Source organism: Pseudonaja textilis, chromosome Z, assembly GCF_049901715.1.
Source record: "Pseudonaja textilis isolate UNSWEBS1 chromosome Z, rPseTex1.2, whole genome shotgun sequence".
Taxonomy (NCBI): Eukaryota; Metazoa; Chordata; class Lepidosauria; order Squamata; family Elapidae; genus Pseudonaja; species Pseudonaja textilis.
In genome coordinates, this window is record NC_142008.1 from 98,645,996 (window position 1) to 98,662,164 (window position 16,169).

The window sequence follows — 16,169 nt, forward strand, 5'->3', positions numbered from 1 at the left end:
TTAAATAAAGCCAGAGGAACATTCATGCTGACTGATGAACTGACTCATTTAAGAAATGACTGGAACTGAACCTGGAATGTTTTGAAATTAAAACATGGGTATAATTGCAAAAGCAATCAACGTCGTCTTGATTTCAGGTTTCAGCTCTACTCCTCAGTTGCAAATGTCCTTTCTGAAAAAGAATGCTGTTTTGTCTTCTCAGTTTTTAAAACATGTTTTCTCCCAAGGCTTCAAATTGGGGACGGTAAAACAATAATTTTTGAAATTTCCAAAATAATGTGGCTTTCTAATGGGTTTTTTTTTTTCAAGTCTAGTGCAAGTCCAGTCAAAGGTGAAATCCAAAAGTGAAGTCCCAGTGATGGGCCTGTCTAGTAGGACATATTCTTACTTACTCATATCCACTACATCTAGTCGGTACGTTGTACTAGTGTATGTAACATGTTTCAGTATATGATTCAAAAGCTTCACATAGGAATTAGTGATAATCAGCACGTCCTTGGACCACTTCTTCAGAAACATCAGCAAGGGTATTCAGATTACCAAAGGATGCCTGTAGAAGAACCTGCAACGATTGTAATATTAGGAGCAATTAAAATTTCATTTTCCAGCTACATCACATCAACCAAAACATTTGTCAATATTTATGAGCCTGAAATCTGACCTTGAAAAATGGCAGTTAATTTCCTTTGGTTATTTTTTTTTAAATTTTTTATTAATCAAACAAAAAGGAAAAACATTTAAAAACAGTGAACATGGTGCATACATCCCGATACACCTGCTTATCTTACATCAACAAATGACAAACATAAAGAATAATACAAATTTACATATATACATAAACTTTAGTCATCTTTAATACACTCACAGTAAAAATACTTTTAACCTGATCTAGGAAATTGTCAGGCCCATTGAGAAAAGCCCTTCTTGGCTTTTCTTTTTTTTTCAGTTTCATTTTTTGCTGAAGAACAGATATATGGAAACTTCAAAAATGCTAAAACCCAACAAGCCATGTGCAACCGGGAAGAGAAAATTTCAAATAGTTTCATATAGTGATCATATATGCTTATCCATTCTTCTATCATTCAGATATAAAATGGACAAGGACCTTTACATTGTCACAGTATTGAGCAGTCCCCTTTATAAGTGATTCTTTTCCCCAGAGTCCCAAAGGCATTGTTTTTAATGATACTTTCTGGAAAAAAACAGGAACTCTGTCCCATGATGGTATTTCTTGCCACACCAGTGATCAGATGCATAGAGTGCATCAAATAATCTGAGTTGCCACTCATAAATGCTGACACTATTTAATAAAATTTGTAAGTTGGGGGAAAACAATACTACAGACTCCCACTGATTTCTTGCCATCGTAGCTTCCCTCCTGTAATGTCTACAAAGGCTGTGACAGAACTGTGGCACGATCACATGACATTTTTACTTAGCGATAGAAATTCCAGACCCCATTACTGAAATTAATAGAGAACTACAGTATTTGTATTACTAGTCATTTGCACCCTCTCATAGGCAGTGGACGTTTGTTTTGTGTGATCGCATTCTTGTCTGCAATGAAAATTATTTTCCATCCTGAACTATATTTACAAGTTTTATGCTGAATCAAGCCAAGGTAGGTATTGAGTTGTCATTAGGGGTTCAGAGATCTATGATTTACTGCCTAGTCCTAATAGGGGAGCCTGACACTAGCCATTGTTTCACAAATCTCACAAAGGGACCTAGATCTTGTGCATCTATGCTTCCAGAGACATAGCTGTCTTCTCCTGTTCCTGGAAATTTGTTTTCACAGATGGAGAGCACTTTCTCTACCCTCTAGCCTTTCAGACATTTAGATAAACTCCAACAACCCTCACCAATTGCTGTGCTAGCTGGGAATTCTAAGAATTGAATTCTACATCTATTGGGTGCTTAGGTTGTGGAATGTGGCTTTTATAACCCACTATTCATAACTGGGAGGAACAGAAGGGATTTCAAAGCCTTTTATTTTACAAACATACCATCATTCTCAAAATATTTCTTACTCATGAACTGCCATAGAGGAAAGGCCAAATCAGCTGCTCTAGGCCATTAGACAACCAGTTTGCGTCAAGTAAACTATCAGAGAGTACAGCAAAACCTGGGGCAAAGGTAAAAGACATGCTACAGATCTGGGATGCTCTACTGAGGGCAGTACCATTGAAACGAAAATGATAAAATGCATTTGAAGTAAGATGTATTATTCAATTATTTCAAATATTACACAAAACATCTTAGGCACAAAGACAGAGGGCGATCTTGGGCCAGTCTCTCTCTTTCAGCCCCAGGAAGAAGCAATGGCAAACCACTTTGAAAATCTTGCCAAGAAAACTGCAGAGTCACAAGCTAGGAGGCACCACTGACTCACATGCACGCACAAAGCAAAAACTCTCTTTTCTGGAAGTCTAGAATGACACTGCATGTTCCAAAACCTGAGAAAGCTACGTTACCTTTAAAGTTTCTCTACTTGTTCCATGGAAACCTAGCCCTTAAAAAGAAAAAAAAAAGAAACTCTTATTTCAATGATAAATAAAAAGCCAAATAATGTGTTTTGCTTTTAGTACACTTTGACTGATACCATTGACCACTGGAACTTTTGGGAGCCTCACCAGTGGAAAGAGCTGGTAGGTGACACCATACTTTCAAGGTGGGAGCAACTTATGGTCTTAATCAAAAACATCTTGAAACAACCAAGAGTCCCTATTTCACAGGATTCATTTTGCTAACAAGTGTAATCTGTAAGACAGAGAGACTGGGCGGTCACTGCAGCCTTTTGAGATTTCAGTCACAGAAGATCATATTTTCTAGTTTTACTTTTTCAGTTAGTTTTTCAGTCTCATTTTTATACACCATCACATCTACTTTCTCTTGTAAAGTCAAATAGTGGATGGTAAATACAGATCATCCAGTCTTTCAATAATCATTTATCTCTGGAGGGAAAAGTAACTCCAGCCAGCAAAGTAGAAATGTTTGCCTTTCACAGCCAGCTAAAACCTTTGGGCAGTAAACTTGACTTACCTGGAAGTACAATGGTGTGCGAGGGCATCACCTCAGCCTCTTGAATGGGATAGCTCAAAGGAATATTTGGTTAAAGGATATCTTTTTTCTCAAATGGATGCCTAAGGCAAAGTAAATAAAAAGAGAAGATTCTTTAAAAGTCAGCATAAACAGTTATGAAAAAGGGAGTTGTACTAGAACTCATATCTATATTGTTTTGTGAAAATCCAAATGTTTTAGATGTACTAGATGTTTTGGATTTTCTCTTGAACTAGGTTAGACAGAGGTCCAAAATTCCATGGTTTGGGGATCAGGTTTTCCTAACACCAGATTCTGTCCTCTTAACATACAAAACATGAACATACAACAAACCAGTTCAACGTGCATACTTGTATTACTTAATTGACAATTAAAAAGCCAAAGATATTTAGATCAGAATCTTTTTTTAAAGGGAAGCAATATGAAAGTGTTGTTAAATTTAATAACAATGATGAACTAATATTTGAGTAAAATGTTACTCTATACTTTTGAATTTCCTTCATAAAAACTTTCTCATTTTTTGAAAAAAGAATTCTTTACAACTTTCCTACTCTGAAGTGGGGTAATAATATGTATAATTATTCTGGAAACTCTGCAATTCAAAATCATGGCTACACAGGTCAGATTATTTCAGATGGAAACACAAATCCAATGGGCATGCTATCTTCAGAAACACAGCTGTAAATTCTTGTCCCAAAGATTAACTGAAATATTTGAACCCTTTGTATGTTAGGAAAAAAAAAAAGAAAATTCATCAAGAAAATTCTGACCCATGAGAGCCTGTTCTATTATTTGAGTCTCATTTACAACACTGGATGGGTACTTTGTCTGATAATGTTTGAATTCCTTCTCATGTCTATGCCTTATGAATTCAAGTTTATCTTTATCTATATAGTTTTCCAGTTGATAGATGGTCAATTTGCCAGTTTGTGAACATTCACAGTGATTCATTGGACCAAACCTTGGGGAATAGAGGAAAAGAATGGTCTAAAACATTTACTAAAGATACATTTAATGCTTTGCCTAAAATTATCTAATAATATGTAAAGTGGTTTTATTCACATTGAACTATTGAAATATTTCTAACCACCTCTCTCTCCTCCCCAGCTTTCATGGTTTCCTTGGGTAAAACCCTATTACATAAAAATTTCAAACTAAACTGTCTGTCTATGTCTATCTGTCTGATCCACCCATCCACCCTCCTTTTCATCCATCCAATAAAATGTTCTTAAACTAATAATTTTTATTTTTATGGAGAGGGGTTGAAAGACAGAGGAGCAAGTCCTGAGAATCAAACTCAATACCCCAAGATATTAATTGCAAAAATGAAGTCACTTAAAAGTGGGGTTGAGGGAATAGAAAAAGAATGAATGTTCAAATTATTAAAAAATAAATATGTAGGCAGTTCAAATAAAACTGAAAAGAGAGAAGGTTACCTATTTGTGCAAAGAAGATGAAAGCAAAACGGAGGAATTTCAGTTCAATATACAAATAGAAGATTTGATGGAACACAAAGAAAGATTACATTAGAAAAGAATTTTGGGCAAACATGCAAAATGGTGTCCATCTACTTCAATGTTGTCCATCTACTTCAATGTTGCCCTCTATTTCAAAGGTCCTTTGTCTGATTCAGGAATAGAATATTAAAATAATGGAGAACTCGCCTTTTAAAGATGCCCTTTAATGTTTAACACCTGAGCTGCAGGTTGAGCAAGCTGAGATAAATTGGATGATATAATATAAATCAATAAATTAAATGCCTGTATACAGTACTTATAAATAAAAAATAACGAATACATTGCATTCATTAAAAATACTTCCCCAAAGACCCATAAGGAAGAAGTGCCAGTAAAAACAATCCAAATGTTGTTGGTTGTTCTGTAATTCAAATTGTTGTTTGAATTTATTTATCAGACAGAGTAGGTAGAGTGGGTCTATTGGGCTCACTATATCCTGCAAGCATCCACATATAAATATTATGTTGAATTATATTATTAAAACATGGAATTTATTTGTGGCTGAGCAAAGAAAATAATAGTTACGTAAATAAAAATAAACTTATTTTCTATGTTAACAAATAATTCAGGGTTTTGCTATCAAGTTTTGAAATGTGTTTATATTCTAAGCCACTAGGTGGTTTACTACTAAAAATAAGTGGACGGAGCTATGTTTCTATATGGTCTAGAAATTGTTTTCCAATATGATGTAGATTTAATTGATTAATGTTAATATTATGTGGATTTCCCCCCTTCCCCTTTTCTCCCTTTTTGTTCAGTTTATTTTAGTCATTTTTTGTTTTTTCAAAATACAATAAAAAAATTCTGGGGATGTTTTCTTCTTGTTTATAGGTTCATTAATAAAAAATTGGGTTTGACTAGTTTTTTTTCTTTAAGAAACAAGAGAAAACCCTCTTTATTGCAGAGGGTGATTTTTACTGAGACAGTACTGATTTTAATTATTTGTTAAATTATTTATTTAAACTGATTAAATTAAATAGAGATGTTTTAAATGTAATTTGTAATCTGACGAAGATTGATAATGATTATAGTCTTATACTGATAGAAGTAGCGTTAATTGTGGAAGGCCAAGAAAGTGTCTTTCTAATGATTGAACTACTTAGCGGTCTGCAGAATTAGCCAGCAATACTGCATTCTAACCACTGTACCACAATAGCTCCATTAATCCTATAAGAATATTAATAGTTCTACATTAAAATAAGACTCAAAGTGCAATTTTCTGTGTGAATTATTTTTCATTCAATCTACATTTTTCTTTTTTTACTTTCCATCCATACTTTTTTCTTTCAGACTCAGACAAGTTTCTCTGTGTTTATTTCCCCTTCTTCCCACTTGACTCATACCTAGATGTAAGAAGTTTTTACTAGTATCCATATTATGTTTATTTGGATTATAAGTTAATATATATATATATATCTAATGTATACTGGTGTCATATGGACATCATAAAATACACAAGAATGGATTGCATGTAGTATAGTATTCTAAATATGTGTTTACTATTTTTTATTTTTTTCCTCTCTGGACAGGAGGTAGATATAGGAATTGTTAGTGATTGGGGACAAACCCCCAAACAGAATGTGCAGCAGCAGTCAAGCCAGGCAGCCAAATGAGAGAGGAAGGGCCCTAGAGTTTACACACACTGATGACAAACACTGTTTTTGTAGTTTAAATAGTTGTTTAATCCAATTAGAGTTTAAACATTGTCAATCAGTCCATATGTTATTCACAAATATATCCATTCAGTAACTTAGTCCATTCACTAGTCAGTTCTATATCCTTATCTGCTTGTAAAGATATCTTCTCCTCTGATACCTTTCCTTTTGAAGACAACGCTGAGTATTCACAGGATATCAGCACATCAATGAAATAGTCCTTTCGTTCAGGTATTCAAACAGTTGTAGCAAACAGTAGCAAACAAACAGTAGCAAGCAGACCAAACAAGCAGAGAGAGAGTTACGTTTCTCTTACTGCCTTTTATTGCCGTTTGTAACCGCACACCTAATTAGTTAATTACAAGCAGTTTGGTGCTTAAAGCTACAAGTTACAAACACCCAAACCTTGGTTTATATATTTATTCACCCAAACTTAGTTGGTGTATCAATGTTATACCCAACAGGAATCTTTATACTTCAATGCAGTTATATGTTAGTTTCATCTGTCAATAATACAGCCCTGAAAAACAATAAGATAATGTTTATTATATACCACGTCAAAGCTGTACTAATAGGTATTTATGTGTATATGGCATGTAAGTTAAAAGAAGCAGAGCTTTAATCACAACATCAGGTTTTTTTATAACTCTCTCCTGGCAGATGCTCTTATTTAGATCTTAGTCTCTGGTTTTCAGAAACATATGAATGCATACCCTAGTTGTAAATAATGCAATTAAAAGAAATTCTGTGTAAAGAAGGGGAACAGTAGTCATCCATATACTCAAAAGAATGTATGTCGGAAACCTATATAGAATTCTAATTTTGATCTTGAATGTATCTACAGTAATTAGCCTTGAGATTTTGTGGGCAATTCCAGTTAAAGAGGCATTCAGTGAGAAGTTGTTTACTGCTTCATAAACTTTAAGGAAACGTGTTATAAATCCAACTTCCTTATTTGCTGAGCTCTCATGGCAAATGCCTCACAATCAATAAAACTAAACTGGAATTTGTTTACATTAACCATCATCTATGTATTTAGATAATTTCCAAGAGAATTACAATCAAGGTTAAATCTTTTTGGATGAAAACAAATTTTAAAAAATCACACAGAAGAGTAATGTCACCTTCCTTTATAAAATAATTTCATACAATTTTTCCATATGTATGTCCATCAAACCCAAAGAAAAAGTTTATGGTTTCATACATTTTTAAAATTGTTCTGTACCAGAATACATACTTGATTGCCATTTTTCTAGCTTTGTTACATGTCCACCAAATATAAAAAATATTCCCCCAGTTTGATTACATTTCCAACAAAAGTTGAAATTTTTTTATACTATTTTGACAATTTAATTGGTGTTGTGTATCAGCAATACCTAATTTTATCAAAGTTTTCAATTCAATATTTACATACATGGTGTGTTGTGATTTTATTTTGTGAGTTTTCTTGCTAGCAAATTTTATGGGTTTGCTTGTAAGCAAATTTTATGTGACAGGCTCAGGTAGCCGATCTCACAGATCTCTGAATGAATCTGTGATTCCGTAAGCAACTCAGTTTGCCTGATTTTGGGTAAAACTTGCTCTTTTTTTATAAAAAAAACCAGTATTTATAGAAATATTTACATACAAGCCATGCCCAGCCAGTCACATGGTGACCAAGCCACTCCCACAAATCAGGCCACACCCACAGAACCAGTTGTTAAGAAATTTGAATCCCACCCCTGCTTTGTATGTGTATGTGTGTGAGAGAGAGAGAGAGGGAGGGAGGGAAGGAGGGAGGGAAAGAGAGAGAAGTTAGATCTCTCTCTCTCTCTCTCTCTCCCACCAATGTCAGCAAGCCACCGTCAGTCAAAATTCATATTAGTGGTCCCTGGGATTTAAAATTATGAGTTTGGTGGTCCGTGAGGTCCAAAAGGTTGGCGACCCCTGTTCCAGATAGTAACTCATGCCCTAGTTATCTCATAGATAGACTACTACAATGTGCTCTACATGAATTCTCAGAAACTGTAGCTAATCCAGTGGCACAGACATTTCTGGGTATATCTTCATATCCTTATGTAACACCATTCATTACTCTGTGAGCTGCACTGGTTGCCAATTGGCTTCTGGATGCAATTCAAGGTACTGGTAACCTCTTCTAAAGCTCTCCATAGCAACAGAAAGTTATCTAGAAGAGTGTTTCTCAACCTCAAAAAATTTAAGAAGTATGGACTTTGACTCCCAGAATTTCCCAGCCAGAATGCTCATTGGGAAATTCTGAGAGTTGTAGTTCATACATTTTAAAATTGCTGAGATTGAGAAACATTGATCTATTCTACAATGCCAACCTTTGAAGCACTTCAGCTAGCAGCTTCACTTACACCAAGGATGTCAAACTCGGAGGCATCATGTGACGTATTGGGACTTTCCCCCCATCGCTAAACCAGGCATGGGCATGGCCAGCATGTGACGCATCCGGCTCACAGGCTGGGGTTTTGACAGCCTTGACTTACACAATATTTACAGACATTTTTCATGCTTCTGTGGGAAGAAACATTCCCCAGGTGGGCTCTTCCAACTGGGGTGTTGTGATCAGCACTTCAAAGAACAAACTGAATGAAGAAATAAGCTGCCAGAAAGAAGACCTTTAATGATGGAGGACCAAAACGAGTGACATTCAGCAAGGTTTCCCCCAACTAGCTATAAAGAAGGATTTTCAGGCATTGAGTTTTTATATCTTTTCAGTTTGAAAGTTGGTTTTCATCCTGTGCCTATTGATGGCATAATTTTCCTATTCAGCCTTGCTCAGGAGGAAAATCTTTGTTTATCTTTGTTATTGAAAAGGACTGAGTCTGAAAAACCAGTTAGTTTCTGTGTGTTTTGTTTTAAACCTGTCAGCCTAGAACAGGAGTGTCAAACTTGATTTCATTGAGGGCCTCATCAGGATTGTGTTTGACCTTGGGAGGCTTGGGTGAGTGCGACCATGGCCAGCTTGACGTCACTTATGTCGGAGGCACTTGTGGTGGCCCGAGCACTTTGCCAGTGAAAATGGGCTCCTAAGTTCCGTTTTCAGCTGCGATGGCCTCCTGCAACCCTTGTCAGCAAAAATAGAGCTTGGGTACATGCGCAGCCCTCCTGGACCCCATTATCAGCCATAATGCAGCCCTCTGTAAATTCTGGCAAAGAGCCAGAGAGTTGGTTTCTCTCTCTCTCTCTCTGAGGCTTCAATTCTATGGTTTTCTAAGGTTTTAAATTGACTATTATTTTATTATTAAAATATTATTTTGCTGTCTCCCATCTTCTTCCTCCTACTGGGGTGGGGGCCTTCCATCACTTCTTTATTTTATTGCTATCATATACAAATAGAAAAGAAAAAAAGAATAATTCCAATATATGAGATTGAGAAAGAAAGAAAGAAAGAAAGAAAGAAAGAAAGAAAGAAAGAAAGAAAGAAAGGAGGGAGGGAGGGAGGGAGGGAGGGAGGGAAGAAAGATAAGGGAAGGAAGGAAGGAAAGGGGAGGAGGAAGAAGGAAATTCGAAGACACAGAGTAAACACAAAGCTTGAATACAAAATGAATCCTGGATTTTAAGTCCAGATTTGCTGAATTGTTTCCAGCAAAGCAATTTAATAAGTAAAAAACTCTTCATAAATTGATAAATGTCAAATGTTTGATACCTAATTCAATATACTAGTATCTTTAAGCCTTATTTTACTAGCCAAAATACAATTATGAATATTATGAATATTAGATCGAAATGGGACAAGGCAGCACAGATTTAAACAGTATGTGTCAAAGAATTTTGAATTATACATTGCTCAAAAAAATAAAGGGAACACAAAAATAAGACATCCTAGATCTGAATGAATGAAATATTCTTATTAAATATGTTGTTCATTATATAGTTGAATGTGCTGACAACAAAATCACACAAAAATTATCAACAGATATCAAATTTAGCAACCCATGGAGGTCTGGATTTGGAGTTACACTCAAAATTAAAGTGGAAAAAAACACTACAGGCTGATCCAACTTTGATGTAATGTCCTTAAAACAAGTCAAAATGAGGCTCAGTAGTGTGTGTGGCCTCCACATGCCTGTATGACCTCCCTACAACGCCTGGGCATGCTCCTGATGAAGTGGTGGATAGTCTCCTGAGGGATCTCCTCCCATACCTGGACTAAAGCATCCCCCAACACCTGGACAGTCTGTGGTGCAATGTGGATTGAGGTCTAACATTGTCTTGCATTAGGAGGAACCCAGGACCAACCGCACCAGCATATGGTCTCACAAGGGGTCTGAGGATCTCATCTCGGCACCTAATGGCAGTCAGGCTACCTCTGGCGAGCACATGGATGGCTGTGCGGCCCCCTAAAGAAATGCCATCCCACACCATTACTGACCACTGCCAAACCGGTCATGCTGGAGGATGTTGCAGGCAGCAGAACATTCTCAACAGCGTCTCCAGACCCTGTCACGTCTGTCACATGTGCTCAGTGTGAACCTGCTTTCATCTGTGAAGAGCACAGGGCACCAGTGGTGAATTTGCCAATCTTGGTATTCTCTGGCAAATGTCAAAATGTCCTGCACGGTGTTGGGCTGTAAGCACAACCCCCACCTGGACATCGGGCCCTCATACCACCCTCATGGAGTCTGTTTCTGACCGTTTGAGCAGCCACATGCACATTTGTGGCCTGCTGGAGGTCATTTTGCAGGGCTCTGGCACTGCTTCTCCTGTCCCTCCTTGCACAAAGGCAGAGGTAGCGGTCCTGATGCTGGGTTGTTGCCCTCCTATGGCCTCCTCCACATCTCCTGATGTACTGGCTTGTCTCCTGGTAGCGCCTCCATGCTCTGAACACTACGCTGACAGACACAGCAAACCTTCTTGCCACAACTCGCATTGATGTACCATCCTGGATGAGCTGCACTACTTGAGCCACTTGTGTAGGTTGTAGACTCCGTCTCATGCTACCACTAGAGTGAAAGCACTGCCAGCATTCAAAAGTGACCAAACCATCAGCCAGAAAGCATAGGAACTGAGAAGTGGTCTGTGGTCACAACCTGCTTAACCACTCCTTTATTGGGGGATGTCTTGCTAACTGGCTATGCTTTCCACCTGTTGTCTATTCCATTTGCACAACAGCATGTGAAATTGATTGTCAATCAGTGTTGCTACCTAAGTGGACAAGTTTGATTTCAAAGAAGTGTGATTGACTTGGAGTTACATTATGTTGTTTAAGTGTTCCCTTTATTTTTTTGAGTAGTGTATTTCTAAAAAGCTGACACCTGGTAAACATTCACTGTAAACTTGGAAGATAATCTTGGATAAATTAAATTGCACTTTTATTTATTTTTTAAAGCATGAGACTATTGATTTATTGATTAGGACATGTCAACTCCTAATATTAATTATTAATATTGGTCTTATTAATGCTCTCCAAGTGACTATAGAAATAAATAAACTAGGTTTGGAATCTTCCAAAACACTTCTTTATACATCTATATTTATGTGTTTCAGAAGCTGTTAGCACATGCTCTGTATTATGAAGTAAAATATTTTTGGTTGGGCATATTGCTATTCTGTTCTTTCAAGTAATCCAAGTTCTATTTGTAACAGATCAAATGACAAATCAAAGACTGTTGTAGAGTATTAATATATTTTTCTGCCCAAAAACACCAATAGAAAGCTTTACCTGCACTTTATAAATTAACTTGCTAGTCCAAACTGGTTTTCTCCAAAAGCAACTGGGTACCATTTCCAGCAGTACCAGCATGAACAACTGGGATTATGGGCAGTGTATCAAACACCACTATACTGCAACTTGTGTGGCCTGAATATAGGTCTTCTTGTTGAGAAACGTCTTGGGCACTTTAGGTGTTGTCATATGTCTCTCTGGTTATGCCCATGTGATGTGTTGGGTCACTAGAAATTCTAAGCCAGAGGTGTCCAACTCAAGGCCCGGGGGTCAGATATGGCCCATGGGGTGCTTAGATCTGGTCCGTGAGGCCACCCTGGAAACAGACTGGCCTGTGGTGCCTCTGCCAGTAAAAATGGAGCTCGGGAGGACCACCCATGGCCCTCCTAAGCTCCATTTTCACTGGCAGAAAGTTGCAGTAGACCATGGCAACCGAGAACGGAGCTTGCGAGCACCACATGCAGTTCTCCCGAGATTCACTTTTGCTGGCCAAGGGTTGCAGGAAGCTGTCACAGCCGAAAACAGATCTCGGGAGCCTGTTTTCTCTAGCAGAGCACTCAGGTCACCACAGGCGACCGTGACAGAAGTGACGTCAAGCTGGCTATGCCCACCCTAGCTATGCACCCCTGTTCCCCCCCTCGAGGTCAAACACTACCCTGATGCAGCCCTCAATGAAATCAAGTTTGACTGCTCTAATCCATATGCTGCTCCTAATGTAAGGATTGTAGACAGACCTTCATTTATCCAATTTTGAAAAAAAAAAATTGGGTGGGGAGTGGGATTTCTACTTACTGTTACTAACTGTTCTACTTACTGTTACTTGGGCAAGGACTCAAAATAGCCTCCCATTTGCCATTTTGTGCTACCATCCGTACAATATAGGTAGTCCTCAATTTGCAATAAGAATTGAGACCAGAATTTGTGTTACTAAGCAGGGTGGTTACTAAGTGTATTATGCCAGGTTTTATGATCTTTTTAAAGCAAATTATTGCAGTTGTTAAGGGAATCATGCAGTCATTAAGTGAATTCAGCTTCTTCCTTTGACTTTGTCATAGATGTAGACCAGGGGTGTCAAACTCATGTCATCAGGGCAGCGTCACATGATGTATCAGGATTTCCCCTCCTTCTCTAAAACCAGGCATGGGCGTGGCCAGCGCATGACGTATCCAGCCTGGGAGGCTTGCAAGTGTCAGACACACGACCCTGGGACATAGTAATTGTCATACATATTAAGCAAGCACAAGAATTTTTATCATGTGACCATGGGGATGCTGCAACAATCCTAAGTGGAAGGACTGATTTTAAATCACATTTTTAGTATCACTGCAATTTCAAGAGGTTTCTAAACAAATGGTTAAGTCATGGACATTGCACCATTTGGATACATTCACCTTTTTTTTCTCCACGACGAGGTACATGGGAGAACTATCAAACGCCCCGTCGTCTCGACTAAGTCCCGCTGATTCTCCAGCTTGGCTACAAGTGGGGGTCGATGCTCTTCCTCCTAGTTTAAGTCTCATCGGGCTCGCTATGATGAGAACGCTATCCCCAGCTCCACTGCTTCCTTCCGTAAAGCGGAAGGCAGCTTTCCTCTCCCTCCTCTAGTCCCCAGACTACCTGTTTCAAGGCAGCATGTGCTCTGGGGTATTATGGGAGCTTGTGGTCTAAGCACTGATGGCAGCTGAACAGCCAAGGTCGCAGGTCTGTTTGGTCCTGCTGCTATGGCAACCTCGTCCGCCTTTTGCTGCTTCTTCCCATGGATGCATTTGGTTGCTTGGTAGATAAATTGCACCCAAAAATGCAATGTACTGAAAAAGGAGAAGAAAAAAAAAAAAAAAGACTGCTAGCAAGGACTCAAAAAGTCTCCTGCTTCATCCATGACTCAGCAGGTCCCATGGTGTAATGGTTAGCACTCTGGACTTTGAATCCAGCGATCCGAGTTCAAATCTCGGTGGGACCTCGAATGGCAATTTTTTTTGGGGGGTTAAGGAGTTCCTAATAAACCTGTCAATCACAAGAATGCCACCAGCAGCGAAAAGGACGTGGTTTTGTGCTCGCGCCCAACAGAAGTGTCTATTGCGCACGCCAACATCTTTCGCCTGGCAGAGTACGTGGAGGGGGGACTGTGTAAAGCGGGGAGCTGCCAAAAAAAAAAAAGAAGAAGTCTTTCCTGATTCTCATTGGTCAGCGCCGACAGAATGAATCCAGCTGCGTTCAACTATTGGCTAAAGCGGGAAACGCAATTTGCGTTTCAACAGTGAAGGGGAGAAAAAGCATCCTGCTTTTGTCGTTCCTGCTTCCCATCTTTTGCCAGCATCACCAGCATCTCTCAGTCTAATTCCCCCACCCCACCTCTCGTTATCTTACCTTCGTTGATGCATTAAAAAATTACAACTTAATCTCAATCTCTTTTACCTGACGTAAGTGAGCTGGTGAATTAAGATGGAAGTTTTTGATGATGATGATGATTATTTACTTCTTCAACAATGCCACCATTGGGGCAGAACTGGGAAATTTCGAAGACTGGTAGGCAGTTATGCAAGTACCCGCGTGATGTCCTTAAAATTACCATTTTACTTAAGTGCTGACATGCTATCGGATTTGGTCTCCATTCCCCTCAATCTGGTCACCCCCCTTTGATAGTATCCGGATCTTTTAAACATCAGATTTGGTTTACCAAAGAAACAAGCAACACCGGTATATTATATATTATATACTGTATATTATACAGTACTGGGTACTTAAGTGGAAGATGGGTACTTAAGTGGAAGATGGGGAATTCAGGGTAAATAAATATTTGAATTATGTTTTTATTTAAATTAGTTATGTTTTTATTTAAATCAGAGTTTAAAATTATTGTTTCATTAAAAAGAAGAACCTACCCCAAAGAGAGTCATGTGAAGAGAACACCTTATCAATTCTTACTGTTCTAGTTGCCAGAGGCTGTTTATTTATCTCTTAATACTAATACAGAGATGAAGATGAGTAGTAAGTGGATAGAGTATCTGTCTAAAAGTATAAAGAATGACATTCAGTGAATAGAGAATTTGAGATCTCTCAATAAAGAGCCTGCAATAAAAACCAAAATAAAAACAGGAAAACATTTATGCCATATGATGATTTGAAAAGGTTAGGTTAGTTGTGGATGACAGAAAGAGCTGTATCTCTCAAAATATAATACAGCCACAGGCACATACAGACATCAATCAGCAGTCATAGCTTAAAACCAACAGATTATAGAAGAAGAAATTAATGAAAAGAGTGCACAGTTTATTTATGCAACATATTCCTTTCTATATTGTTGAATAAGTACTTTTTAATGACAAGGCTTAGTTAACTTTATCAGGAAACCCTTGACTCATCAAAACAGATATTGTTGGGAAATATATGAGAATGTGTAATTGGTATAGAGGGAAAATTGATTCTCTAAGGCTTGATAGATGCAATATCCACAATGAACCAGATACCCATACTTCTGTATTAACGGATGAAAAGGGTACTTTTCTTACTGAAGCAATCAGGAAAATGCACGTGCTGCTTAACCTTTATGAGATATCAATGAAAAAAAGCTGTATAGGTTATCCACATCTTAATTATCACAACTAAACCCAAAATTTCTGTTGCCCAGCAACATAATTGTTAAGTGAAATTTGCCCCATCTTTTAACTTTTCTTGCCACAATTCTTAATCACTGCAGTTGTTCAGTTAGTAACATGGTTGTTAAGAGAATTTGGCTTAAACATTGACTTCACTTGACAGATTACAAAAGATGATCACATGACCCCAGACACTGCAACCATCATCAGTTGCCAAATGTCTGGATTTTGATCATGGAGATGCTGCAATGGTTGTGTGAAAAATGATCATCTTATCAGTGCTGTTTTAACTTCAAAGTCACTAAATGAATGGTTGTAAGTCCAAGACCACCTGTAATGAGCTCTCAAAATAATTTCAGTTGTCTTGTATGTAGTTTTGCATGGATGTTGTACATTTAGCTAAGATTATCAGGTAAAAAAAATCCCTGAAACAAATAGCATGCATGTACATTTCATGCACTTCCTTTATGATTTTTTTTCCTCAAAATATTGCTTTGTATAAGGGTATCTTTCAGAAATGAAGTCCTACATTTTGGTCAAAAGCTTTATATAATAAGAATAATGAACTTGTAAATGAGCATCAACCTTCCACTTAGGCATTTTTGAACCACCATCAAAAATAAATAAATATGTAATTTAATATAAAAGTAGTACTGTATGTAAAAAG

General features: G+C 37.7%; 1 protein-coding gene and 1 non-coding gene across 2 annotated transcripts in view; one reads left to right on the forward strand and one right to left on the reverse strand.

Moving 5' to 3' along the window:
- B4GALNT2 (beta-1,4-N-acetyl-galactosaminyltransferase 2 (SID blood group)) overlaps positions 1-14,478 on the reverse strand; it is a 26,950-nt gene extending 12,472 nt beyond the window's left edge. Inside the window, 7 exon segments of the mRNA XM_026710942.2 lie at positions 393-490; positions 492-562; positions 2,475-2,512; positions 3,043-3,143; positions 3,884-4,021; positions 13,298-13,410; positions 14,383-14,478. Coding sequence (XP_026566727.2) covers positions 393-490; positions 492-562; positions 2,475-2,512; positions 3,043-3,143; positions 3,884-4,021; positions 13,298-13,410; positions 14,383-14,478 — 655 coding nt within the window.
- TRNAQ-UUG (transfer RNA glutamine (anticodon UUG)) lies at positions 13,795-13,866 on the forward strand. Its single transcript has one exon. It is a non-coding gene; the product is annotated as a tRNA-Gln (tRNA).
- Positions 14,479-16,169: the final 1,691 nt, after the last annotated feature.